Source organism: Tetrao urogallus, assembly GCF_951394365.1.
Source record: "Tetrao urogallus genome assembly, chromosome: 3".
NCBI lineage: Eukaryota > Metazoa > Chordata > Aves > Galliformes > Phasianidae > Tetrao > Tetrao urogallus.
Genome location: NC_136815.1, coordinates 63,485,885 through 63,512,673, shown reverse-complemented (window position 1 = coordinate 63,512,673; position 26,789 = coordinate 63,485,885). Strand labels below are relative to the sequence as shown.

The 26,789-nt window shown below is 39.5% G+C and overlaps 1 protein-coding gene across 1 annotated transcript in view; it reads right to left on the bottom strand.

Annotated features, from left to right (window-relative positions):
* TMEM245 (transmembrane protein 245) overlaps positions 1–21,040 on the bottom strand; it is a gene marked incomplete at both ends in the record, with an annotated part of 70,179 nt that extends 49,139 nt beyond the window's left edge. The window contains 7 exons of the mRNA XM_079533571.1: positions 98–121; positions 4,197–4,366; positions 8,753–8,962; positions 11,021–11,128; positions 12,063–12,164; positions 12,998–13,115; positions 20,438–21,040. Of these exons, the coding sequence (XP_079389697.1) occupies positions 98–121; positions 4,197–4,366; positions 8,753–8,962; positions 11,021–11,128; positions 12,063–12,164; positions 12,998–13,115; positions 20,438–21,040 (1,335 nt within the window). The remainder of the gene's footprint in view (positions 1–97; positions 122–4,196; positions 4,367–8,752; positions 8,963–11,020; positions 11,129–12,062; positions 12,165–12,997; positions 13,116–20,437) is intronic.
* Positions 21,041–26,789: the final 5,749 nt, after the last annotated feature.

Sequence of the window (26,789 nt, the reverse complement as noted above, 5' to 3'; positions counted from 1 at the left end):
AAGAAGCAAAGCATGTTAAGGAGTGTTCATGCTGCAAAAAACCTCCCCAAAACCGCAGAACTGATTAGTTGGAATCACAATTTTGCTGTTTATTTACCTTCTTATTAAGCCAGTGCCACAGCTTGTCAGTGGCAGAGGGAGATGGAAGAAAAGGGAAAAAAAGACAAGAACACAGTGGAAAATTATTGAAAAATGCAGTAATAGAGGGAGGGTAAAGCAATGAGAGGCAGGCAGTCACCCACAGAATGAGAATGAAATTGTTTCAGACACAAAATCAACTTGTAATAGGAAGAAAAGAGCATAAGAACTTCAACAGTAAAACATATTCTTGCATTTAGCATGCATTTTTTTTAAAACAAAGGGAGATATAACAAGTAAAAACAAACAATGATATTAACAGAGCAATCAGCATAACCTGGTAATTATTCTGAGTGTTAACATTTCAGATTTCAGAATAGGATTTGCACTCCAAGAAGGACGTTACCGAAACACCAAAACTTAACATGAGATACTTAATGATAACATTTATATTCCCACCCAGGCAGTTTCATTTGTTATAACACCAGAAATAATAGTGATGTTTTGAAATATTTTTTTAGTTCCACATTCGTTTTATTACAACATTCACATTCAATGTCTCAATGGAAAGAAATCTGACATACACACAAAAACAAACTGTAGATGAAATCAACGCATGGCCTTCATTTAATTCCATCAGTTGCACAAAAGGCTCTTCATTTCTTAACAGACCATTTCCTCTCCTGTACAACTGTGCTGTTTTAATTATTTTTTATCTTTTACTAATACACACACAAAGCACTAAAGTACACTCACTTAAAGTCTAGTTTCAATCGGACTATACTCTTAACTCTTGCTATTAGTAATCAGCAGCATAACAACAAAGTGAAAAGCTTTAAGCCTATTACTCATCTATGTGAGAAGTTAAGATAAAATAAGTTAGGTTTGCTCCTCCTTGAACACAAGAAAGGTTATTATACTCTTAATTAATCCAGAGTGAGTTTTCAACAACTACCTGAACTTGCATTAGCTCCCAATGAAAACAAAACATTCCTAATTTAAAAAAAAAAAACAACAAACAACAGAAAACAACACTCAATGTTAATTAATTTTTTTATCAGAAGCAAGATTTACAAGGAAATATGAACACCAGGAAATCTGAAAATAAAAGACATCACAAAGCACCCAGTTGTTTTCCTCTGTAGTTGTATGGCTTTAATATGCTCAAAGAAAGCAGAACAGTAGTGGAAAAAGGGACAGCAAAGCTTCAAAAGCTTCATACTGATAATGTACAATTTCTTTCTATTTTCCTTCTTCACCTACAGCATAATTTATAGCAAAGGTTAGAGCTCCAGTCTCAGCCAGAGCTTTTAGCAGAATGTTTTGTTTTATTTACAAAATGTATGCCTCCTGTAATTAGTTGATCAATACATTAACAAGGACATATTGCATGCTAAAAATAAATGTTAATTAATAAAACAATTGTTAAGAGAAAATCTGGGGGGCTCTACTTGCCTATTATCTTACCAATATCTGTATTTCAGTAGTTCTATAAGTAGGATAAACATACATTTAAGAATAGGTTATTAAGCTTAAAATTAACATTCTGGTCATTCAAAACAAATCAGGCTACAGTAACTTTTCCAGTTAATTACTGGAAAACCATTTATACAATATCTTATATTTCTATGAAACTAATTTCTAGAATAACAAATGCACTGGTAGAGATTCTGTCTGGCTTCTTCTTGCTTTAACTGTATGCTACAGTTCGTACCTGGGGAACCAAACCTCAACTTTATTCAAAGTCCAAACACCTTACTGTAGTCCTCCAGTTATAAAATTCTAGTATGCTCTATCTAGAAGCCCTGTGCAATAATCATGTGATTTGCTGGTCTATAAGAAAGGATGCATGCAACAGCACACCAAAAATAGAGAAATGAGTGCAGATCCTCTGATTATGCTGCCTAACTACCCAGAGAATTCAATGAAGCAAAACTACAGTCACCATGCTAAAAGACAAAGGTGTTCTTCTTTTTTCAATTTTATCAGACTGAAGCAAACTATTAGTTCTTGACTGTTAATGAGAACATGCACGATTCTACTGAGTTGGAAGGTGAATAAACAGATGACAACAGAAACTTTTTCTCCTCCTCCTTTCTCCAGCAAACCCCTACATTTGAATCACTGAGTTCATCAGCTCCAGGGGCCAAATCTATAACTAGGGACTAATGAATAACAACACTGTTTCTATAGTCCATATTTAAACCAGATCTGCATGTACGGGCACATCCTGACCTATTGTTTAGAATGAAAATAAAAAACAATGCCCAACTTATCTCTGATAAGATCTTCAATTCAAATTTTGTCTGCGTTGCCAATAAGATAACCAGGAGCTGATGAGCAATGAACAAGAACAGCCTGTCTTTTTAAAACAAACAAACAAACAACTTTATTTTAGTTAAGAAATAGATCTAACCCTACTGGCATTGCTGCCCAAATTCTTGGAGACAGGATGCATTCTTGATCCCATGTGGCACAGAACAAGCATACCCAGCAGAACTTAAAGATTACGAAAGCATTAGTGTGACAAATACTGGAAGCCCAGACATAACTCCAGTCACTCATGAGACAAGTGAATGACAACAGGCACAAACAAGGACAATACAATCATGCAGAATACCAAATGCATTTCTTTTAATGGCTAAAAGAGCTTGGATTGTTTTAACATACAGCACAGACACAAAAGTATGACTGTTAGCTAAAAAACAAGGGAGGGAAGATGAAGTAGTGTATTTTGTTCAAACTGTTCATTTGCTTAGACAAGAACAATATGAGTATAAACTGACCTTCAGACATTTAAGCTGAAGAGTGGGAAGTTCTGGTGCACATTAGGACAAAAACCCTACCTTTTTCAAGGAAAAAAAGGCTTAATAGAATTAGGAAACATCCTTTATCATGTAGATCTGTGATATGAAAACACTAAACTCAACAACACAGGAAAGACAATACATTACTATTCTGACAATACAGTACTATTCTGTCTAGACAGCCTTCTTACTTTCAAAGTAAAGGCTTTTAGTAAAAATCTTCGTACACTGTAAACTTTTTTCCTCTTTAACATGTTACATTTTCCCACTGTCTTCTGAAAACCCCTTCAACTTGTTCATAGCTGTATTTTGAAAAGGCTTTCCTTTTTCTATTTATTCCTCAACTCCATGGAACTATTATTTATTTCCTACACCCATTAACTCTTTCGTTGACCTATTGGCATCCATTTATCCATTAGATCTGGGCTCAAATGTCTCCTTTTCTTGTAGGAATTCAGAGGTATTATCTGCAGATATCGGTCCAGATGCAAATGCTTTGACAAATTTACTTACAGGGTGCAGACCTTATGTTACTGAAATTCTGACATAACAGCTTTTTCTAAAGCAAGAATAATTCAACACAACTGTCACAAAAAGTACATAAAATTCTTAAAAACTAGCAAAACTTACAAACAAAATAATTCATCAGGTTAAGTGAAAACTTATAATTCTGAAAGGAGGAGCCTTCATAAGTTTTCTGAGCTTTTTGACTTTGCCATTTGCAATGCACGTGGGGACGCATTTTGAAGGGGATGAGGGGAACTGAGAGGATCTCAGAAGTCTTACTCCACAGGTCTTCCCAAGTATTTTATCTATCATATTGCTTCTCCTACAAAAGAAAGCCTCCATTCTTTACCATACCACCATGTTCAACAACTTCTTGTCCATGTGGTTAGTATAAACAAATACATTCAAGCTAGCTCAGACCCTTCAGTCTGCACAACAGAAGAAGAAACATTTCATCTTTCACTTCCAGGCTCAGTAAGTTTAACTTCAAAATCTTTGCAACCAGATAAGGAGACTGAACTTCAGAAGTTTGCAGGACTCAGATAAGGAATCTTCTAAAGCTAACTCAACTTTCGTAAGTGACTTCTGTCAGGCTCTGTGTACACTGAACAAAAGTTAAATACTTCAGTGTGAATGGTGATAGAAGAGACAAAGTCTAAATTACACTGTAAGACAAATATACTTCTACACGACAGACATTTCTATTAGTGACAGACGTTCATTTTGGAGTTAAAGCGCCTCAGCAAACAGTTAACATAGAACAAAACAGATTTTTCAGTTGCTTAAGAAAGTAAGCAGAAATACCTTACTGTCAAGCTTCAGCATGACTCTTCCAAGCCCTCTGATGGGACGCGGTGCAAGAGCTTCCTGACGTTCTTTCACAAAGTTTTCAACAAGTTGCCACCAACTTTTGCAACGTTTTGCCATGAAACTCAGAACTCCAAAATGAACCACAAGTTTTTTAAGTGCCCAAGCTGCAACCACAAGAAGGAAATAAAAGGATTAGTGATTTTCAGAGGAGCACCACAAAACTATGCGAGTATGGAAGATCGACGAAAAAGAAAGAAAAGGTTTTATTTTGCGTTAGAAACCACCCTGAGAATTTTGAAGTGATTTTACTACTAATCTCCTCACTCACTTAACAGACACTTATCTACACTGAATTCAAACTGCACAAGAACAGAAGTGCCCATGCACTGCATACTTAGGCATCTAACATTTCAGCAAGGCCTAAGATAAGCAGGTGCCAATCTATGATTCCAGTACAGTGGGTTTATCATATGTTCATATGTACATACACAGCACAGATATCACGCTTAGAACTTATTAAAAGATTATATGTAAGAGAAGTTCTTCACTCATTCCTCGAGTTCCAGGCCTTCTATTCTGCTAAACCTACCTCTTCTATCAAGAGACTGACAACAGATCACAAAGTGAGTATACAAACCTTCAACTGAAATACAGCTACTGATGATTTTTGCTTTTGAACATTTAAAACATTATCTTGAGATCAGCTCTGTATCTTGGTTTGAAGATCATCACAAAAAGCTTCAGAAAAATCTACACTGCTCCTCAAAACCAGATAAAAGAAATAGGTCACAGAATGGTTTGGGTTGGAAGGGACCTTTAAGATCATCTAGTTCCAGCCCCCTGCAACAGGCAGGGACACCTCCCACTAGACTAGGTTGCTCACAGCACCATCCAGCCTGGCTTTCAATGCTTCCAGGGAGGGGGCATCCACAGCTGCTCCAGGCAACCTGCTCCAGTGCCTCACCACCCTCACAGTATTTTCTCCTAATATCTACCCTCTGCCACTTTAAAATCATTTCCCCTTGCTCTGTCGCTGCCTGCCCTTCTAAAAAGTCCCTCTCCAGCTTTCTTGCAGGCCCCCTTCAAGTACTGGAAGGCCACTATAAAGCCCACTCAGAGCCTTCTCCAGGCTGAAGAGCCCCAGCTCCCTCAGCCTGCCCTTGTAGGAGACGTGCTCCACCCCTCTGATCATTTCCATGACCCTCATCTGGACCCACTCGATGAACAACTCTTTCCTTTTGAAAAGAAGCGTTTTGCTATCACAGATCGCTTCTCTCCCATATTCCTAACGTGGATCCACTGTACTTAACAACATTAGAAGTCTAGCATTACAGTTAAGGAAAAAAACCACACAGGTATCTGTTTACCTCCAATAAGATACTGCCTAGAAACTTCCACATAAGTTTTTTTCTAAGACATCTCTGTTCTCCTTGCTTACTGAGTATTTACTCAAAAACTAGTAAAAAAATCACGATAAAGAATGTGAAAGCAAAGAAAGAATGCTACATACAAAACTTTCCTCAGAAGCTAATGGGCCTTTAATATCCTGATATTTTTTTTTGCCACATTTTTTTTTATTCAACCTCTGTAATACAACTGATTTTACTGGAGTATCAGTGAGAACATACAAGTCGCTAAAAACATAACATGATCCTATATATCATATTTACTGCAATATTTGATACTGAACTCCCCATCACTAGATTCAAACACAGTTTTAAATAAGATTTTCTTTCTCCAAATTAGATGCATTACTTATGCCACACTTCCATACTACAACAATCCTCCCATCATGCAAAACACTCCTTATGCTTCTACTTGGAGATATCCAAAATGACATCTGTGGCCCCAAAGGCAAACTTCTAACACCCAGAGTGTATTTATCAAGGTTCCACAAAAGCCTATTATTTTAAAGCAACTCAAGTATATGAAGAGCTCGCTCAACAATTCACTGAGATTTGGTTTGCTTGCCTCTGGCACCATCATGTGGCAAATACAGGATTTAGCCTCTTAAATTAAATAATCTAGTAAGCTTTCTTACAGAGATCATCAGGTGAACAAACAGGAGAAAAGCGCAAGTGCCAACCTACAGCACTTAACTTGTAGGTTGAAGCTTTGTATGACAGAATGCCACTGATGGTAAATACACTGATGGCAAACCAGGGAAAGTTTGCATTTTCAAGAAGCAAGTGACACATTTGAAACGGCGTTCTAAACTTTTGCTGTTATTTAAATACAAACATTTGAACAGTATCTTCTAAAGTAACTGACTGCACACTTTCTGCAAATGGGATATCAACAAGTCTAACAGTCAGTCACACAGCTGAAATTACAGTAGGATAAAGAGTTGAGAGAAAAAGTGAAATATATATTTGACAGAACAAGCAAGCAAATGAAAGACCTTAAGGCAAGACAATACCAGGCTGACTTCACTGAGCAAATGCTACAGAGTGTTCCACAATTTGGTTTATTGCTTAGCTTTTGAATTCAAAAGTCATCCTTTCACCTTTTCATTTTGTGGAATAATTACTTTCTGCCCTCTACATCAAGCAATTTTAAGAGCATCTCATTCCACTGAATGAAGAATTATTTCAAGGAAAAACATTAATGGTTGCAAGATAATACTAACAATCTAAATCCTGTTTCACATGCATCCTTTCTACTAGTGTGAGTAATGCTATCAAAAGTAACCCCTTCGAACTTCAAGATTTGTTGTTGATGACGTTTGTTTTTAAACACACTAGAAGCAATCTCCTCCAGGTCTCTGAATTTAAGTATATTTATCAGCCTTAAACTTGGAAAGTTGCAAGAAAACTTGCTTTATATGCTCTGCTATTTTCCACTACTACGTATTTTTAATACCACTTCTCTTTTATTAAACTGGGTTTATTCTCATCTGCTTTCTCACACTTGATGTGATCCACTGGTACAATTTCAGCTCTGTTCATCATTATACTGCCTTCTCATAACATTTTTGTGGTGATAGAGTTACATTCATTGTCTACGGCTAAGAAAAAGCACTTACTGCCCAGTGTTTCTCATAAGACAGCAGGTCACAAAACATTCTCAAAATTAATTTCTATTTTGGCTTGAATTTATTGCTCAGGTAGCTGATTTAACCTTAGGGACTGGCAACAGCAGTATTCATCCATTTCAATTACAGATTCGCACACTCATCTAAATTTGTCTGGATCAAGCTTACAACCAACCACCGTTGTCTGCCTAACTGCAAAATTATTGTGCCCATTTTCCCCTCCCACACAAGCAGTTATTTCCAACTATTACACCACCCTTGAGATTTTTAGGAAACTGGAGAGTCTATAATGTCTTTGTGTACCAGGTATCAGAGTGGCCTCCACAGAAAGAGACCAGGGAAGAGTACGAGGTGGTTCTAGCCAGCTCCTCAAAGCCTACAGCAGACCACAGCTGAGCCACATGTGCAGCCTCCATGAAAGCGTTTTTAAGAAAGAGCAGAAAATGCTACAGAAGAGGAGGAAGGAACATAGAAGAGAACAGGGAGGAAATGAACAGGGAGGAGGAAGGAACAAGAAGGGCAGAGGAGCAGAAGTGCCCCATTAGAGAGCAGGTGCACCAGAGGGACTGCGGTGCTAGCCTACATGCCTCAGTGGGGGCAATACAGCCTACAGATAAGCCTACACTGAAGCACAGGGAAAGAGCAAGCAGCTTTGTGGTACTTCTGCTGCTTGCTGGACCCACTCACAAAACATGGAAAAGGGGTAAATAGTATTAGATACATTAAAAATGCTGATAGTTAATGTTTAGAGAAAAGCCAAAAGAAATCAGGGAACTCACTTTGTTTACAGTTAGGAGAAAGGACAATTCAGATTTACAACAGGCCAAACTTATTTCTAGAGATCCTATCTTCCCTATCTACCCTCCAAGAAAGGCTACTGGAGTGGCATTCAGCTTTTAAATCACTTCCCCAGACAGCTATCAAATATTCCATTCTTCTTGACATGTAACAGAACAGATGCACAGACGTGAAGTGACAAAGCCAACTAGCCCGAGAGCTAGAATTAGAATCAAATTTATCTTGTGATTTGTTCACAGAATTTAGCAACATATTTTTAATGGAAATTAAAATAGATGTATGAGTTGTACTTCAACAGTGAATAACAGCAAAAATATTTTCTGTGAATACGTACAGAAACATTAAAGAGAAGACATCAAAAGGAAGAAAACAAAAGTACTCCAAACCAAAAGCATTCCTACAATCTAAGGTGTGGCACTAAATTGTTCCAGGTAACATACATAGTAACAACAGTCAACAGACAAAGCAATTTTACAGTGACAGCTGTCCACTACACGGCAACAGACAGCCCACATTAATCCTATTAGAAACTACAGTTCATAGATAACATTGATGTTTTTGAACTCTGAACACCTGAAAATAGAAAGTCATTAAAAAGCTTTAAATTTTAAAAAGCTGTATAAGCCTATAGACCTTTTCTTTTACTTCACTTTACACAAAGTCTACAGCTATCCAAAGTCATCATTTAAAAAAATACATACAGTAATTATATTACTACCTGCAAAAGGCACTGGCAATAGCTGCATAATCCATAAATTTAGCCAGATCTGGACAATAACAATTGCCCACACAAGTGTAACGAAGTAAACATCACTAGTCTTCTTTTTTTTAAGAAAAGAACCAATCTCAGGTCTTTGTCTGTTCCCAGAAGAGGACGCAGAGGAGAAAGATGACGAAGCTTGTGGAGGTGGATCACCTTCTGTGGCAGCTAAAACAAACAAAAGCAAAGAAGTGGAAGTTATCACATTAATCTCCACCGCAGAACAGAATATTGCTCCCTACGGCCAGCTTATCCAGTTGATGATTTTGTGTTGTTGCTATTTTTATTTCTTTGTAATTTCACTAGATGACAGGAACAGCTTTCACACCGATCTGTGACTTGAAAAGCTAGAACAGGGCTGCATAGGCTTTCCCAAATCACGCATCACCATATCAGACAGTACAGGGAGGAACAGAAAAGAGATGCTACAGCCTCTAAGAGGCCTCTTATTGCCACACATTAATTGCAAACTCGATGTACTTTAGCAAATAACCACAAAACTCTGGAAACCTCAGGAAAACAGAAATTTTTGTATTAATCTTTTCAAGGACTCCTTTAAAAGAAACTCCTTTAAACAAAATGCACAAACAAAATGAGAATCTTAAAGAGTGTCTTCAGGTTCTATAAAACCTTATTAAATGCAGTCCATAACGTCTTTGTAGATGAGAAGATAGGAAACTCTGTATTTGTCCTTTTTCTATTGTGAAGGGAAAGAACAGCAGCATTCACAAGAAATACAAAACTGGCTAACTGCCTCAATAACAAAAAACAGAACAAAACAAAGAAAAAAAATAAAAATAAAAATAAAAATAAAAAAGACACCTTTGTGAAACCGCTGTAGTTTGCTTCCAGCTAAGAGGGAACTTAACAATTTGAAAACAGAAAAGAAGTTGTCTTGAAGAGGAAAAGAAATTAAAACTAACGCGTAAGTCAAAAAAGAAAAAAAAAAAGCAATAAAGAAAACCACAACCATTTACACTATAGATCTGTGGGAGACTGACTCTTAACTGTATGTTCAAAATCCAGGCAAAAAAACACCACCCACTTCCAAAATTAAATGTAAGAAAGAGCAATAAAAGAAGGCTGCCACACAATGCTCCATTCTGAAATTTCAGGATATGTCCATGGTGTTCTGTGCTTATTTTCATAATAGTCTTGTAAAATGTAGAAATAAAGATGAGAAAAGAGTAAATTGTCCACAGTCATTTCCATATTTAAAAAACAAGTTTGTTTTCAAGTACAGTTTACACTGACATATTTAAAATTTGGAAGGGTGTTTATTTCAACAACAGATTTCTGAAGAGATTGCTCTACATCAACTGTTTTTTACCCAACTGCTGAAGTAACATCTTAGCTTCACAAAAGGCACTCTTTAGACATTCTTAACATAACATGCTCAAAGGATTCTCTCTTGCACACTCACTATGTTTCCTCCTCTTCACAACTCCCTCATTACAGAGGATATAAAGAACATCCTGTGTTCAAGTAGACCACTCAGACACAACCAATTTCAAGCAGATGTTTTGGAAGCTTATATTCTGTCAAGTTGAATAACCTGTTTCACAGGAAATTGATGAAACCTTTTGGTTGTCAGGTCTCCATAATAGCTTATTTTTCAAGTATCCCACGCCATTCCATAAAGGCGTACTCAGAAAAATGATGGTAAAGCTCAAAACCAGTGATGGATATCTGAACATCCTCTTTGCAACATTTTGAAGCCACTTCTTATAGACTTCTGTTGTTGCAAGTGAAATGTCATGACTCAAGCTACATCCTCAAGTAAACTCACTAAAGGAAAGATATTCATCATGCCAGCTGAAAAAGACAGTGAAGTCTTTTTGTCACTGTGATGTACAGAAATTTTATTCTTCTCTGCCTGTACCTGCTCCAGTTATATCTTGTAACAGACAACAAATCAAAGAGAAGAGTAAACAAAGTAAATAAAATAATAAAGGCAAGGAAAAAATGTCCTCATTCTGAAAATAAAATTTGCTGGTTAGGTTTTCAAGATGCACAGACAGCCACATACTATAACTTGAAAGCTGTTTTTTATATATCGCCTTCTTAGCATTTTTTTCAAAACAGATAAATCACTTTGATAAAGTACAAATGTGCTATTTTGATACAAATGAAAAAGAGGGCCCACTTTGAAATTTGTTCTTTATTCCCCCTAATTTCATGCTGTCAGAGCAAATTTAAATGTCTTCTTACAGAGAATTCAGTCACCTGAGGGTTGTGAGGAACGTTCACTACTGAATTCATCTTCTGTCACGGAAATTGCCATGGCAATTGTTGAAGCAGCAATGGAAATCATCTGACCAGGAAGCTCTGCCCCTGTAAAATATATGCGTATGTAATTTAAGAAAAAAGAAAAACAAACAAAAAACTCAAGTCTTAAGATGTTTTATGTGTTTCTTGATATCCACTGAAGCTGTCAAATAACACAAATTATACGAACAGATACTGTTAGTTTTTAATATGTCTTATCTATAGTCAATGTTATCAAACACGAATGAATGCTATTAATTTTAGTACTACAACTGGAGGCAAAACACAAAAGCAGTTATTTACACTTCCCTTGCTAGAGAGCTGCTACTGATGAAGTCATTTGCAGTTGCTGACAGTTCAGCTAATCTAAGATAGTTTTACTAACCAAGATGATGATGACGTTCAGGAAAGCAGTAACAGCAAAACAGGAAAGAAGTTTCCTAAAGCAGCCATACAACTACTACTGGATAGGAACAGATGACATTTCATTATATCCAAAACTGATTTGCAACAGGAGAAAGTTATTTTTTCTCGAAGTCTAAACACAAACCATAAAACACACATTAACCAGAAACAATTAGATAGGAGAAGCTTGCTGGATGGAGTTGTCTCAATTTCTCTCACACACAGTATTATAAGAGCTATTAAACCCACACTGATCCTTTCCTTCAAGATTAGCCTTTGATTCCCTTTTTCCTGGGCTTTCTTTATGCTTGAGGCTTTATATAGGATTCTCTAGTGTTAAATTATAGAAGTATATTCTCAGCTGTAGTTAATGGGGATGGAACTTGATAACGAGTCGCTACTTTGCTATGAAAAGGAAACTATCCATTTCAAAGATTTTCTGTAAAAAACTGAAGATTCACTTCCGTCCACATAAACCACCTTGTTATAAATGTGCTAAAATCTTCCAGTAAATTCTTCCAATCGACATGATATTGAATTTACAGTAATATAATCCCTATTCTCAACTTCACAGAGATAGAGATTCATTTCTTACCAGAAGATTCCTTTCCATTCTGCTGGTCATGCAACATGCCTACAGTCATCAGAACAACTATAACCAGGAACACAGGAATTCTCCAGCAGCCTGCCACAGAAGCTGAAAAGGACGGTATTTTTAAACAACAAAAATTAGACTATTAATAATCACTACATTTAGGAAAACCAAGGTAAGCACCCCACTAACGAATAAAAAACTAGGCAGAAACTGTCATAAAATAATGACAGTTAAAACAAATAAAACATGATTCTTGCATTCCCATGGAGGAATAAGAAAAGCAGGTGAGCAAGTTTCTCTATTAATAAGCCAAGCTGTTACCGTGCTGTGACTCTAAACTATGCTGATACATCTAAAATTACATTAAGATATACATGAAGTAAAAACATTTCAGAAATCAGAGGCAAACCAAATCCCCCTTCCTAAAAAGAAATGGATCTATTTTAGATCTCTAGAGTGGTTATCAAGCAGTGCCTTCTTGGGTTTCAACTTTTCATCTAGTATTTCCAGAAAATACAAGACTACAAAACATAAGCTAATGCAAAATTGCTATGTGCAGCTACAAGCCTCAGCAAAGCATGTCTATGTGTTCATCACAATCCCTGAAACTTGCTGCTAAAGCAAAGTAAATCACGAATACGTTCTGAAATCCTTCATCATTATAGTCTTTTATTATTTGCTCAACACTGTAACCATAAACTCATATGATAGTGTAATCTGACATTCTTAAACATGTAAAATCAATTACTACAGTCATATTCTATTATAATCTTATATTTGCATCACAGATTACACAGACTACTGATAAATTTATTTGCTACTTTTGATATAGACTTGCTTAATGACTGCTGACACAGATGGGCTTTCTTTCTTCTAGTACTACTATTACATGTATTTTACATACGGACACAATAGAAAAATAATTTGTTACTCACCTAAGTGAAAGAGCAGCATGATCCACACAGGGACAGAGACTGCTTTCAGGTAACGCTCGGTGCTTATATTCCACTTGAATGAAACCATCAACAGGTAACCAACTACCAACGTCCATATCTGTAAGAAAAAGACACACAGGTATGTACACGTACACACAGTACAGCTGCAATTGTGCACACACACCTCTAGCTGCTGTAGTGAGCAGCTTGATGTCAGGTTCCAATTCTGAAATGTAGACTTCTCAAAGAAGGATCAAGCACAGGACATCAGCCTGCATGCAAGAGGAGTGCAAAGTCGGTGCTAAGTGAAAGGAGATAAGGCCACACATGCCTTTGGCCTGACATCAGTACGGTCTGAACGTGAGAGGGAATACACTCTTTGCTTGACAGAAATCCTGAAGGAGGTTATCCAGCAGAATCCAAGCACCTGCTCTGGAACTACTAGGGAAAGATCAAGTACAGGACCAGAAGCAGCACCAGTGAGGCTTTAGGGGACACAGAGCCAGCAGAGCTCCACTCAGTCCACCACAGCACAACTTGCCAGCTTCTGTGCTCCAGCTCAAAGAAATAACGGGACTTTATATCAAAGACTGTCATTAGGAAGGACAAAAAAACAACAAAAAAACACGCTTCTCCCCAGCAGCTTTCATTCACAAAAGTCATGACTTTAAAACTCGTCACATGAAATTTTATTAAAACTCATTTTACTGAAGCCATAAAATGGTTCTGCAGTAAAAAATTAAGTACCACTACTTCGGTTATGCTACATGTAAAAAGCAGGTATAAATCTGCTTATCAGATTAATGACGTGAGAGAGAGAATTCTATAATTAAATCTTGAAGAATTTAAGCTTAAAAATGATGAAAAGAAGAAGGCAGAAACCATAAAAGGCTGCAGGAGATAGCTGATGCGCAGTAGAAAGATGAAATAAGTATGAAAACCTGCAGAAAGTTTCAATAATGCGTTCTCCTTAAATATACCTCATATGTGTGAGATACTTCTGCCTCAAATTCAACAAACATTCTCTGACTCCCTATCCATAACCGGCTAAGAAAACCTTTGAATTCCCATTCATAAATTCATAAATCCCAACAAAGCTTGAACAGAGCAGCCTTTAACTGCATTTGCTGAATCAGACTTCACTGCAAAAGCTAAGAATGCACTGGCAGAGAACAAGCAATTAGGCAGAAAAGCAGAACACAGTGAATGAATGAGCATTCACCTCTATTCTGCTTTATGACACGGAAGGGGCAGACCCTCAGTGAAGGAGTCTGTGTGACTATTCCAACAAAGACTAAAGCCTAAAACTTATTAAAAGTCCTAGGCATGAAGATTTGAAATAAAAAAATAAATAAATCAGGTTTGACCCACAGCAGAATGCTAAAGGCAATACAGGTTTTCAATCAAATTCATCCAGAAGTCATATTGCAGCACAACTGCAAGAGATAACTCAGTTCCAAGACAACGCCCTTCTCCTAAATGCCAGCCACACAACATCTGTGTGCACATGCCATTGGAGACAATCTTTAACTTTTAGTGACAAATTACCAACAACAGACACGATAAGTTCAATCAATTAGATTTTCTAATGAAAAATAAACCAAGAGTGGGAGGCCAGATATGAGCCTATGGTTAACAGCCAACAAACCAAAACATGCTCCACTGCCTCTGGCTGGTTCAAGAGGTTTCACCTCAGTGATATGGTGGTGCGATCAACTCACCATCAGTTTACCTTACAGCGAAGCACCTCTCAAAACTCAGTAGTGCTGGGGGCACACTGAATGGGAACTACCCCAGCCTCCTTCCAACAATTCATGGCTGAAAGCAGCTGACAGAGCAAATTAACTCACATTGACAAAGAACAGGATTTTATCCCTTTCTAACTTGGCAACAGCTTAGTTCTGATTTTTGGAATTTTTTGTTTCTTTAACTCTTTAAGTGCCTTCGTTATATAATTTTTCCCTCTTTTTTTTTTTTTCTTTCCCCCAAATGGTCTCTAAACATTTTGGCTACGAGAACAGTAACATGACCATTGCAACAACTGTCTCCATGGAAATGAAGAATAACAGACACTGTGCTTTCACTGAAATTAAGTTTAACTGTGGATACACAAGCCACCCTAACCCACAATGCACACAGATGTGATTTATGCAGGCACAGTTAACCAGGTAACTAATGCACACTCTTCAGATACTGCAAAATACAGTAGCTACCGTTAACCGTTTATTAAACAGAAGTCAGTCGTAGATGCCTTTCACCATCTACTCTACATTTTAAATGCTTATTTGATCTCAATATTTACACTAATGAACAACTCCCATATATCAGCATTTAAAAGCTTTCCCTCTTCCTTCCTTCATTTATTCTCAATGTCTGAGCAGACATTGACCTCCTTCCTCAAATCTTTCTTGCCTTTTCCAGCATCTTTGCTAAATGAACAATAAAGTTGCTTTGCTTTCAGACATATTAAAACCAAACATATAAATAAGCTGTATACTTCTCTGAACAAACAGTTCTATTACTGCAGAGCAATTTCTGTTATTTCAGCATCCACTTTTGGGTTACAGCAGTAACTTTGAAACAGCAGATCTTTAGTTGCCTAAGCAAGTCTGAGGGGCTTCAGTTCTCTTTTAATCGCCACCTGGAGTCAAAACTACACCATAAAAAGGCTGCAGCTTTTACATTAAGCATCTCCTTTGGTGTTTTGATTTCTCTTTTTAATCTTACTGTCAGAAAGCGTAAGATTTATTAGCACGTTTCAACCAATGTTAGCAAAAGACTGTTTTCAGTTCCAGTTAAAGATGGAAGAATTTAAAAATACGAGAAATGGTTTGGCTCTGGCATCTGTTTTCAATGAGAATGAGCTCTCTTTCTCCTCAACTCTATACAATAAATTCCACTACTTATTTACACAGCGCACTCTTGGTATCAGCAGGTTAATCTTTAAGGGAGAGGCTTTACAACTGAGCTCATTTAATACTTCACTGCTAGTGAAAGCAGCACTTCCCTTCTCTCCAACTGAGGGAGATGCAGCCTCACCTCTCCTAGAGACCATACGATTATTACTTACTTTCAAAATCAAATTATAAATCGACAGGGGGATGTTTCCAAGCAAGCTGTCTCGAGTATATGCATATCTAGATTTCATACAAATCCCTATAAAAACAAGGGAATTTCATCATTTTAGGCTTTTGCAATCATCAGCAGTCATTCCCCACGCACGGAGTCTTCTCAGGCACTCCATGCTTCTTTCGCAAACTTTAAAGCAGTGTTACACCAGATGATGCCAGCCAAAAAAGAGATCTTGTGACATTTCTAACCTCTTCCTCCTCACTGGCAAAGGAATGAATGACGGCAAAAGCTGAGCAGAAAAGTACATTCTTAAAAATTGAATCCACGTAAGGCATTACATGTGTCAATAAAAGCCAACTCTCTGCCATGACAAACATCACAATGTTTTCTTCATCTAATTGAAAATGTTTTTCTAAACAAAAAAAAAAAGATAACAAGGTAAGTGAGGAATTATGGACCCATCATTTTTATTCCAGTTTTCAGAACTGAAATTGCCCCTTTCAGCCCAAACCATTCTGTGATAACAATGGATATTTTAAATATTATCTAAGCAAGTAAATGACATTGTGATTTTTTCTAAAAAAAGTGCAAGCAAGTGTACACCTGTGTTATTTATTCCCTGTACTACCCTCACAAGAATGGAAATTTGCATCTGTTCTGCTTCTAGAACCTCCAGTTATGATATATAACCATTTAAACACATTGGATTTTAACATGCCATGACTTTCAAACCAGATGAAGCAGAAGCCTGGTGCTCAGCAAAATTCCAACTTTCTGAGGTGACTAAACTAGGAACTTACAGTTGGAATTCTGAGTCAGGAAGGAACTGACCTTCAAAATCAATACTGTCACGCACGAGTTAAAAGCATTTTCCATGTCTTCTGCAACATTTCCTGTGTTATGAATGTAAGGAAATACACTACACTAAGATACAGAAATCTGCAGCTCTGGGTGCTAACACTTCCCTCCTACAATTCACGTTTCCTATTTCAGTGGAAAAATTACTTATGAGAATCTTTGATAATAAAAAGCTATTCAGGAATCAAACTTTTTCCCCAGATAGAGAGTGTCTCGTGATGCCACTGTAACCAAAGATGTAGCTTTGATTTATATTTATGTTAACAACTTCTTGTTTTATTCCACAGAGCGCAGCTAAACTTGGTCAGCTCTATGCCAACATTCCTTTCAGAAGTGGAATAAAATAAATACTATTGTGTTCAAATAATAAATACAAAGAAATATCCATCTTTACGTGGCGTTCATCACTAGGCTCAAGACTTGCATCAGCTTCAGGCCTGTAAATCACTTCAGGCATGTAAATCTAAACAGACTAATATGTCTTTTCAGAATAGGCAAGTCCTGGAACATTCTCCCAAAGCTGAGGTGGATATGGAGGAAAAGGTGGAAAACACTATGAACAGCCTAGTTTTTTCCTGCTCCTCTCTATCTTGTTTTAAATAGGACACTACAAAGTTATCTCTACCATGTTTTGATAACAAACCTGAACTTTGGTTTTGGAAGCACGCGTTTACAGTCACTTCCTGACTGGCTGACTTCACAGGTTGTCACACCAAAATACCAAAAGGATGATTACAAACGGCAAAAAGAATACTTCAAAAATCAGAACTGCATTTTTCTCACTTATAGTTATGCCAACATTCTAGTCAGATTTAACCCTCTCCTTTGCTAAAAGAGAAATTGCCCAGTAGGTGAACTCTGCAAAATACAGACGCTCTTTCTTCTCTGCAAGTGATCCCCAACAGCACTACAGAAGCAGAACATTATAGATGCCTGCAACCCCAAATGTTTGTCAGGAAGCACATTTGAGTATTTCAGTCTGACACGGATGCCTTAAGGACTGCTGACACCTAGCGCCAGCACAATGGTGTTAGCCCTGGTGGATGTCTTTGACAGTTCCTTGACAGACAGAATTAGAGAATCGACAGGCTAAGACATACAGCACCTTCTTAGGCAATACGCCGTCCAACGTACTAGTCACAGAAAACCTTATTTCCAGATTTACCCAGCACTGTAGTGAGGAAAAGACCAATTAGGTCCTCTTACTGCATGCTACTAGCATAAAATGAGTTGTACCCAGTGTGTTCAGATACAGCCCAGCTAACAGTTTCAGACACCTACAGTTACACACACACAGAAGACAGACAAGACATATTTCTGAACCTCATCAATAACATCAAAATAACAGGAATGCAACCATTTCTCAATCTTCATTCATCAACACTGTGAATGGCTTTTCCAGATATGAGGACAACAGCACTAGAAATCTCTGCAGTGTACTGGTGCCAAGATGCAGTTTTCTATGTCACTATCACATGCTACTCCTGCATTTGGAGAACACTGTTCTGGAAATAAGAAATTTCATCTCTGTACCATGGCTTAGTAGGTATCATACTTTTAGAACACTAAATGGTACCCAAATAAACCATAATTTTCTCAGTGAAATTCTAACAACAGACACTTCTCACTGCCCCAGTACAGCAGAGGGAACCAGAAAGGTAGGAGAGAACAGTGGACGTTCATCCTCTCTGCAACTAGCAGGGGCAGTCAGGTGGTGCAAAGCTCCCAGTGAAAATAACTTTACACCTTCGCTGGACAGAATTGCACCTGGAGCACAAACAATCACAGTTTGTAAGATAAAAGCTGTCATAAACAACTGCACACTGCTACCCAGATGCAGCTCTCACTGTCAAAAACCAGCCACACTGCAACAGGCATTCACAGAATCACAGAATTGTAGGGGTTGGAAGGGACCTCCACAGATCATCGAGTCCAACCCCCCTGCCAAAGCAGGTTCCCTACACCAAACATTACTACACCATTACTGTATCTTTTTTAAGCTTTTACTAAATTATTTATACATTATGTTTCTGGCAAAAAAAAAAAAAAAAAAAAGTGTTCCCTACTGGATAAGAGAAAAAAAATTATTTATTCTATATTAAGTTGTGTACTGAAGTATTTCCAAACACGGAAATCTGGATTGGCTTAGCAGGCTGCTAAAATTAAGGGCAAAAAATGAAATGACCATCCCTTTTGCTTATCACAGAGTATCTACTAACAAATTTTCATGCACAATAATATAGAGAAAGAACCATTCAAATCCCAGAGAACAATGGAGCAAACTGACTTGCAATATGCAAAACTCCTGTGTAGCTAGCAAGCAGGCCATGCACATGCAAACATGGTCCTGCGATCCAACATGGAAATGAAAACTGGAATAGGAAAACACTATAAAATGTATAGAAGATGCCTGGCTGAGCAGAGGAAATTTACAAAGGGGAGTGCTGGGGTTCTCTCGTGTACAGTGTCTCAGGAAGAGAATCAGGCAGTGTCACACCTCCACATTTCTCGAGCACCTTCAGGAACAGTGACTCCACCACCTCCCTGGGCAGCCTGTTCCAATGCCTCACCACTCCTGCAAAGGTATGTTTCTTAATTACCCAACTTGAACCTCCTCTGGCACAACTTAAAGCCATCACCTTGAGTCCTATCACTAGCTAGCTTAGCTGGCTAACTGGTTTGCTTAAGGAAGACCACACTTAGCTCTTCTGACATGAACCCCATGTCCTCCCAAGGAACTTGAGGCTTTGTAAGTTCTGGGAACTTCTTTTTTCTTCCAGTTAAAATCTTACAGCACTTCATTGAACAGGAATGTCACTTCAGAAGCACCAGCACAAAGCAGAAGAATCAGATGCAGCCGAACAAGACTGTAGAGAGCAGGCACAGCCATGGGGTAGTGCACTACTTAACTTCTTGCAGCCTTCCCACACCAGCCATCGTTACAGTGTGATTAACCAAGTCCAAATAAGGGACTGGACTTAGCCAAGTCACACAGCCTAGCAACAACACATCTACATAAGACGTTTGCCAATCCAGAGGGAAATCTGAAGCTTAGCAAGGCAATGGCACAGCAACTAACCAAAACTTCCAGTCAGTACTGACAAGTCATGCTTGTGTTCCTTCACCACTTCACCGCAGGTAAATGGAAACGCTCGTAACTCGTCTCCTTATAAAAAAGAGAACGCCTGCCTGTCCTGCCTACTCAGTCTTAACCACACTCATGAGGACTAAACACATCTCCCCGACACTTTCCAGCACACGACAGTAATTCGGAGCAGAAAGCCACGCGCATCCCTTCCTCCCATTTTCACACGCTCTCCAGCCCACCAGCTATCAACACCACAAACGCACTGGTGTAAGCGGCTCAAACCAGCCGGCGGGACACCTGGCAGTACATGCGCTCCCGCCTTACGGCTCCCACGACCTCCGCCGCGCAACAAGTGAGATGGCGCCGGGCCGCGCCCAGCCCCGCCGCCGCCCCTTCCTCCTTCCCTGCGGCCCCGCACTCACCCACTGGCTGCTGAAGTAGTCCAGCCCCTGGCAGATGAGGCGGGCGGCCTGGGCCAGCAGTACCTGCACGCCCAGGGAGCTCCCCAGGCAGTACAGCCCGTAAAGCAGCGGCCCGCCGGCGCCCAGCAGCAGCAGGAGCCGCCGGCGTCGCAGCACCTGCTCGCCCAGCGCCTCCACGCCGTAGTTGGCGAAGCAGAGAGGCAGCAGCAGCGCGGCCAGCAGCACGGGTGTGCGGGAGCGCTGCAGGCGGCCCAGCCAGCGGCGGCCCAGCGCCGTCAGCGAGCTCTTGAAGGGGTGCAGGAAGGTGCCGCACAGCACGGCCCACAGCAGCGGCCGCAGGAAGGCCTCCAGAATAAAGTAGACCAGCACGGCGGCCCCGCAACACAGCCCCGCGAACAGCAGCGCGCCCGTGTTGTAAAAGGCCTGCTTGATCGGCTTCTCCAGCCGCGGCAGCGACATCCCCGCCGCCCCGGCCGGGCCGCCCAGCGGCAGCCGCGGCGCAACCGGCGCCGCGCCCTCCGCCCCGCCGGGGCAGCCGCCCGGCCGCCGCCCCGCCGCCGGAGAGCCCGGAGGGGCCGCCGCGGACTCTCCGCCGTCAGCCATGGCGCCCGCCCCGCGGCTCCGCTCCGGCCGCCGGTGCCAGGGGGCGAGGCCGCCGCGGGAGGCGAGGGCGCGGCGAGGCGGCGGGGCCTCTAGTGCCGCCGCGCGGCTCCGGGCCCGGGCGGGGAAGGGAGTTGCCGGCGGGGAAGGGTGCCGGGAAATGTAGTTTTCCTACGGAGGAGCCCGCGGCCGCGCCCCACCGAAACGCGGCCTGACGGAGCGGCGAGGCGAAGGGGAGGGCGGGAGCCCGGCGCGCCTTCTTTCCCTCTTGGGAAATCGCCGGGCGAGGGCTGAGGCTGCCCGGCTCGGCCGCGGCTGTTACTGAAGAATCAGAGAGGAGTGAGGTGCAGTGCAGCCCAGCGCACCTGGGCTCGGCAACTTGTCCTCGGCCCGTGTCCTGCAGCTGCCTCGCAGCTCCGTTAAGCTCTCTTCCATTCCCAGCATTGCACGCTTTGGGAGCAGGTAATGTTTCACAGTGCAGTGTCATAGCAAAGGTGGAGAGCAAGACAGGTCAGAGCTATTAGAGAACTGTTCTTACCTGAGACCGCTCTAGCAGCAGGCTGTTTGACTGTCATCTGTGCTTTTACTGAACATTAAACTCACCAGAAGTAGTAATGAGGGGATGTTTAGACCTGACATTTGTGATTTTGTGTTGCATATCATTTTATTTATTTGTGAATAATATAAGGAGGAACTATTTCCCTTCATCAGTCGTACACCAGACAATACATGAGGTGCCAGCTAGCGTTGTAGAGACAGTCTAAATGCCTCTATTAATGTGATTGATCTGAAGGAGCCTTTTTGAGGGCAGGGATCCACTACTTTTGTAGCAGGTGGATGTTGTCCAGCTGCTTGCCTGTCACAGCTTTGAGCAACCTTCAGCAGGTAATGAACCTATTGGCAGTGCCACCATAAAGCCTCTGTAGCAATCCTTCTGAAAGTGAAATGCAGCAAGGTCCCAGGCTGGAACAAGTCAGGATTTGCTCAAAATGCAACAGTCACAGAAACAAAGGAAAGGATCTGCTTACCTTTAAAAGGCCTCAAGGTGTTCAGGGATCTCCAGCAAGATACCCTTGCCTCCACTGCCAACACTTAAATGAGGTCTGAGAAGGGGTGGATCCTGGTTTCACCCCTTCCCGTCACTCAGATGCATTGCATGCACCTGAACTCCTCTGGATTGGCCCTGCCTTCTCACCAGGTGCTCAATCACTGCTTCAAGATTTTACTTAACATTTCCACTACACCTCTAAAACATAGAGTTTGCATGCTTCTGAGTGTATGAAAAGTGCATGCCAACTGGAATTTGATTTTGTTCTAGACTTTTTAGGATTTGCATACAAATGTAATGTTATGTAACATGATGATAGATTTGCAACCACCAGGACTTTGGAATGTTTCTTGTGCAATGCAGGCTGCAATTACCTTGAGAACAATTGTTTTTAAATCATAAAATGGAAATACATCTGATCATAACCCAGTTTTGAAAGGCAGAACAATATAAAGAATCACAGAATCATAAAGATTGGAAAAGACCATTAAGATCATCTAGCCCAACCACCAACCCATCCTCACCATGTCCACACATCATGTCCCTCAGTGCCACATCCATGCAGTTCTTGAATGCCTCCAGGGACAGTGACTGTACCCCCTCCCTGCCCAGCCTGTGCCAATGCCTCATAACTTTTTCTGAGTTGCTGTTTTTACTGATATCCAACCTGACAGCAGACTATTGCAGAAACCTACCTGTGTCATCAGCCAGGGGAGGAAAGTCGGGACTTTTTCCACACTTCATGTAACTATAGTGCATTTTACAGCTGCGGGTGGGGCAAGGCCTGCTAGTTTCCCGGAGCTTTTGGCTTTACGATCCTACTCTTCCATGCCACAAAGGCTTTGCTGCCAGTTACATATCCGTTACTGCTTACAGAGGTCCCTCTTGGCTCATGCAGCACCTCATTCTTGTTTGCCAAACAGACCCCATGCAGGTTCAAATGGTTTAACTTCATGCAGTGGAGGCATTTAGAGACCTACGGGCACTTTGTTTAGTCATGATGGTGCATTACAAGCAGCTGTCCATGTGAGAGAGAAGCTCTTATTGCACTTTGAAATGATACGCACAAAGCAGTCTAAGGTGACAGCTCGGGGAGGATCTTCACAACTACTACTGAAGGTCTGAAAACTTAATTCGAGAACAGACTTCAGGCAGTGATTGCAGCCTTAGCACCCGATTTTGTTGAACAGTGTGGTGCAATGCGGTTTTAGATTAGACAGCAATTTAGATACAGATTGCCCTGGCACTTTGTGTTTTAAGGACTTTTATGGCCATAGGTGTGTAGTGCACCTCAGGGACCTATATTACCAGAAATTCTCCAGCACTGCCTTTGGATATGAAGGGTGAAGAGGACGGAAAAGGAGTGCTTTTTGGCCATACAGAAAACGTGTGTGCCTAAAAGTATGTATGTGGTAAACACTGACAGTCCTTGATGCTCTCCTGCAGACAGTAATATAAAATGAAATATTATCTCATGAACAGATAAACTTGTAACTTCTGTCTGCTGCAGCATTAGTGACTACGTGTGTTGAACTGAAGCTTTCTGAGTGCCCTTTGAAGAAATCCATAGTTCTCATTCACTTGGCATGCAGTCAACACAGCTGCAATTGCCAGGCAGTCTCAGATACGATACCAAAATACTGGGTACTGAGGTGGCTGAGAAGCAGAGGAGACAGACAACATTGGCAACAGCAAGTTGATCACGATTCATACCTGTAATAAATGCACAAAATTATGAAATCACTCAGAAATAAAGCCAGCAGGTGTCAGTACTGGTCTGCACATGTGGAAAATAAATCTATCCCTGCTTGGGAAGCTGTTCTTTATTTTTATTTTTAAACCTGTATAGCTGAATAGATGTGTACATGCAGTTGGGGATAATTTCACTTCATTAGCTCAGTTTACTGGAAAAGTAATATCTTGTTCAGATGAAAAAAATACTTAATGTAAACGATGACCAGTTCAGCAAGAGCTGGACTAAAGAAATAAAATATATTACAGTTTATGTTACAGTTCATCATTCAGACATAAACTTTGTATTTATAGGTCACTTTGTATTTTAGCTAAAGGAAAAAAAAATTTTTACACTGATCAAAACTGAAGCATTTCTTCAAACATTCTAGAGCCGATTTTTCTTGGTGACTAATACAGGACCCTCTCCTTTCCCTTTCCAATCTCCAGCTTTATTTTAACATTATGTTTTGGCACTGCTTTAGGAGCTGTTCCGTTTGACCACGCAGCAAGGCAGTGATGAAAATCAAACACCCGTATCTGAAATATTGGTATCTTGATTATACTTGTATCAAATACATTACAAACATAACAGAGAGGTCACCACAGAAACATCTACATTCTATTTAGTTACACCAAATGTCAGCTGGGTTGATTCGTTAAAATATAGCTAATGTCTTTTACTTACAGCTTCACAGTGATTCTGATGGTGGAAAAGAAAAATGTAAGTAGTCTCTCACATCTGTTATTTTGTTATTGTGACCAGGCTCACTGAATGAAATGGAATTACTCAGGGTAATAAATTGAAACCCATGGAACAAGAAGGAATTATTAACACAATTAAGGGCAGAGAACTTTTTTTTTTTTTTTTTAACCTTTTATAAATGCCATACCACACACTTATTAGACTAAAAAAAGCATTTATTATAACAGATTTATAAATATTGTATGTCACTGTCAAATAGCTAACAAGGCTCACTTTAACACCAACGTTTAGTATAAAACAGATGTTACAAAGCAATCCTTTAGGGCATGCATTGATTGTAAAATAATCCCATAAGTCACTATCATTCCATTATGTATTTATCCACTGTTATTTTTATTGAAGAAGACTGATGCATTAATATAAATAAGTTTAAATGCTCACTGTCTTCAAATGGATTCTGGGTATTGGCATACAGAACTGAGTCTAGTAAAAGAAAAAAAAAAAAAAACGCCAAAAAAAACAGAACACCACTTAGCACTATACTTACAAAGTGCTTCTGTGTATTAGACCTAATTTTCATCTTGAGAATGCTGAATGAAATCAAAAGGTGCAGATGACATTTCAGCTTCAACCATTACAATTTATGTAACACAAATCCAAGTGGCAAGTGTTAATGTAGTTATGACAGTCTGTTTAAGTGCTAAGAAGTTAAAGCAAAGCAGATCTCAGACTATATTAATCAGAAATGCCAAGACATATCTAGCATCTGACTTCACCTAAACAGAACTCACAGTGCTTCAAATATGTTGACAAAATTTATCTTTCTAAATGAAGGCTGGGGACATCACTGAGAACTACAATCCCATTTTTCTAATGAAGTTAATAGGTTTGGGATTCCACCTTTGACTCTCAGTCAAGACTTGAATGATACTGCCAGCTTTAGTGAAATCTGGTCATTCTTACAATTTCAGCTTTTGTCATGGGGTTCATATCACCATGAAAAAACAGAAGACCATTGTTTTATTATTAGGTGAGCAATTTAACATTTCAGTTGCAGATATGGAATTTGGGGTTTAAACAATACGGGTTTTGCCTCCTACATTTTAAGTATGACATCCATTGTTTCCTCTGCAGTTATCCTGACAGTCTACATGAAAATATTTCCTTGATTCTTTAGTATCTTTTTTTCATCTTGTTTGGGAAAAAACAAAAAACAAAAACCCAAAACAATAATAATGTGAGACTAATTTTTTTCCACTGAAGAAGGCAAGAAGTTAATATATTAAAAGAGCAAATGTGATCCTGTAACAGGCAACATCACCGTTTTCATATATATTCTTCTGTATCACTGTCCAAAAATACCAGCTAGGAGTAAGGGAACATGGAAGATTTTCTGTTTTGTTTTAGGTTTTCATTTGTTTGTTTTTATTTCCAAAATACAGTCTAACCTTGTGTTTTTAAGCCATCTTATATAATTTTTTCACATCCCTTCAACACATTTAGTGTGCCTAAATATTGATTCTGGGAAGAATATTTTTCATTCATCTGGTTGTGAAAAATCAATAATATTTTCGTTCCTTTGCATGGAATCTAGGTGACTTTTCCCCATATTTAGTCTTCTACTATTAGCAGCTTACAAAATTGCAACTGAATGATTTAACAGAGAGCTCTGAGATTAAATTAGGTAACAGACTGCAATCACTTTGCCATGAGTAGGCATTGAAGCCATAAAAGATTTGCAGCTGCTTAGCACATTTGAAAAATCCAGTTCCTTCCTTAAAAATGTAAACATGAATTTGCATTAAGCAGCATTTAGAAACAACTCAGAAGATTACTGCTAACAGGCAATTCTGTAATGACCAAGCCTATATAAATAATAGCACAGTACTTTTAAAGAATGTTTCTTAAAAGTGTCATATAAAAATTCCCCTTGTAAGGACACTTTTAAGTGGTCTCTAATGCACATCAGAACTGGTCTATACTGAGCAGTAGCTTTTATACAAACATGGTCTGTGAAGTTCTCCCCGTGCTCCCACCTCACATCAATATGAGCAAGCATCCCTGCCTCTGTAACAAACATGGAAGCAAATTAGGAATGAAAGCTATTGAAATTACTCGGCAATTCAAGGGGGAAAAAATCTGCCCTTTTCCTTATAGCAGTTCCTTTGCTATTGCCAATGCAATCACAGATTTTCAAAGTAACATTTGTTCAGTCTGCTTTTTCACATCTACAAATTCCACAAGATGCATAAGCCCTCCAAAATTAA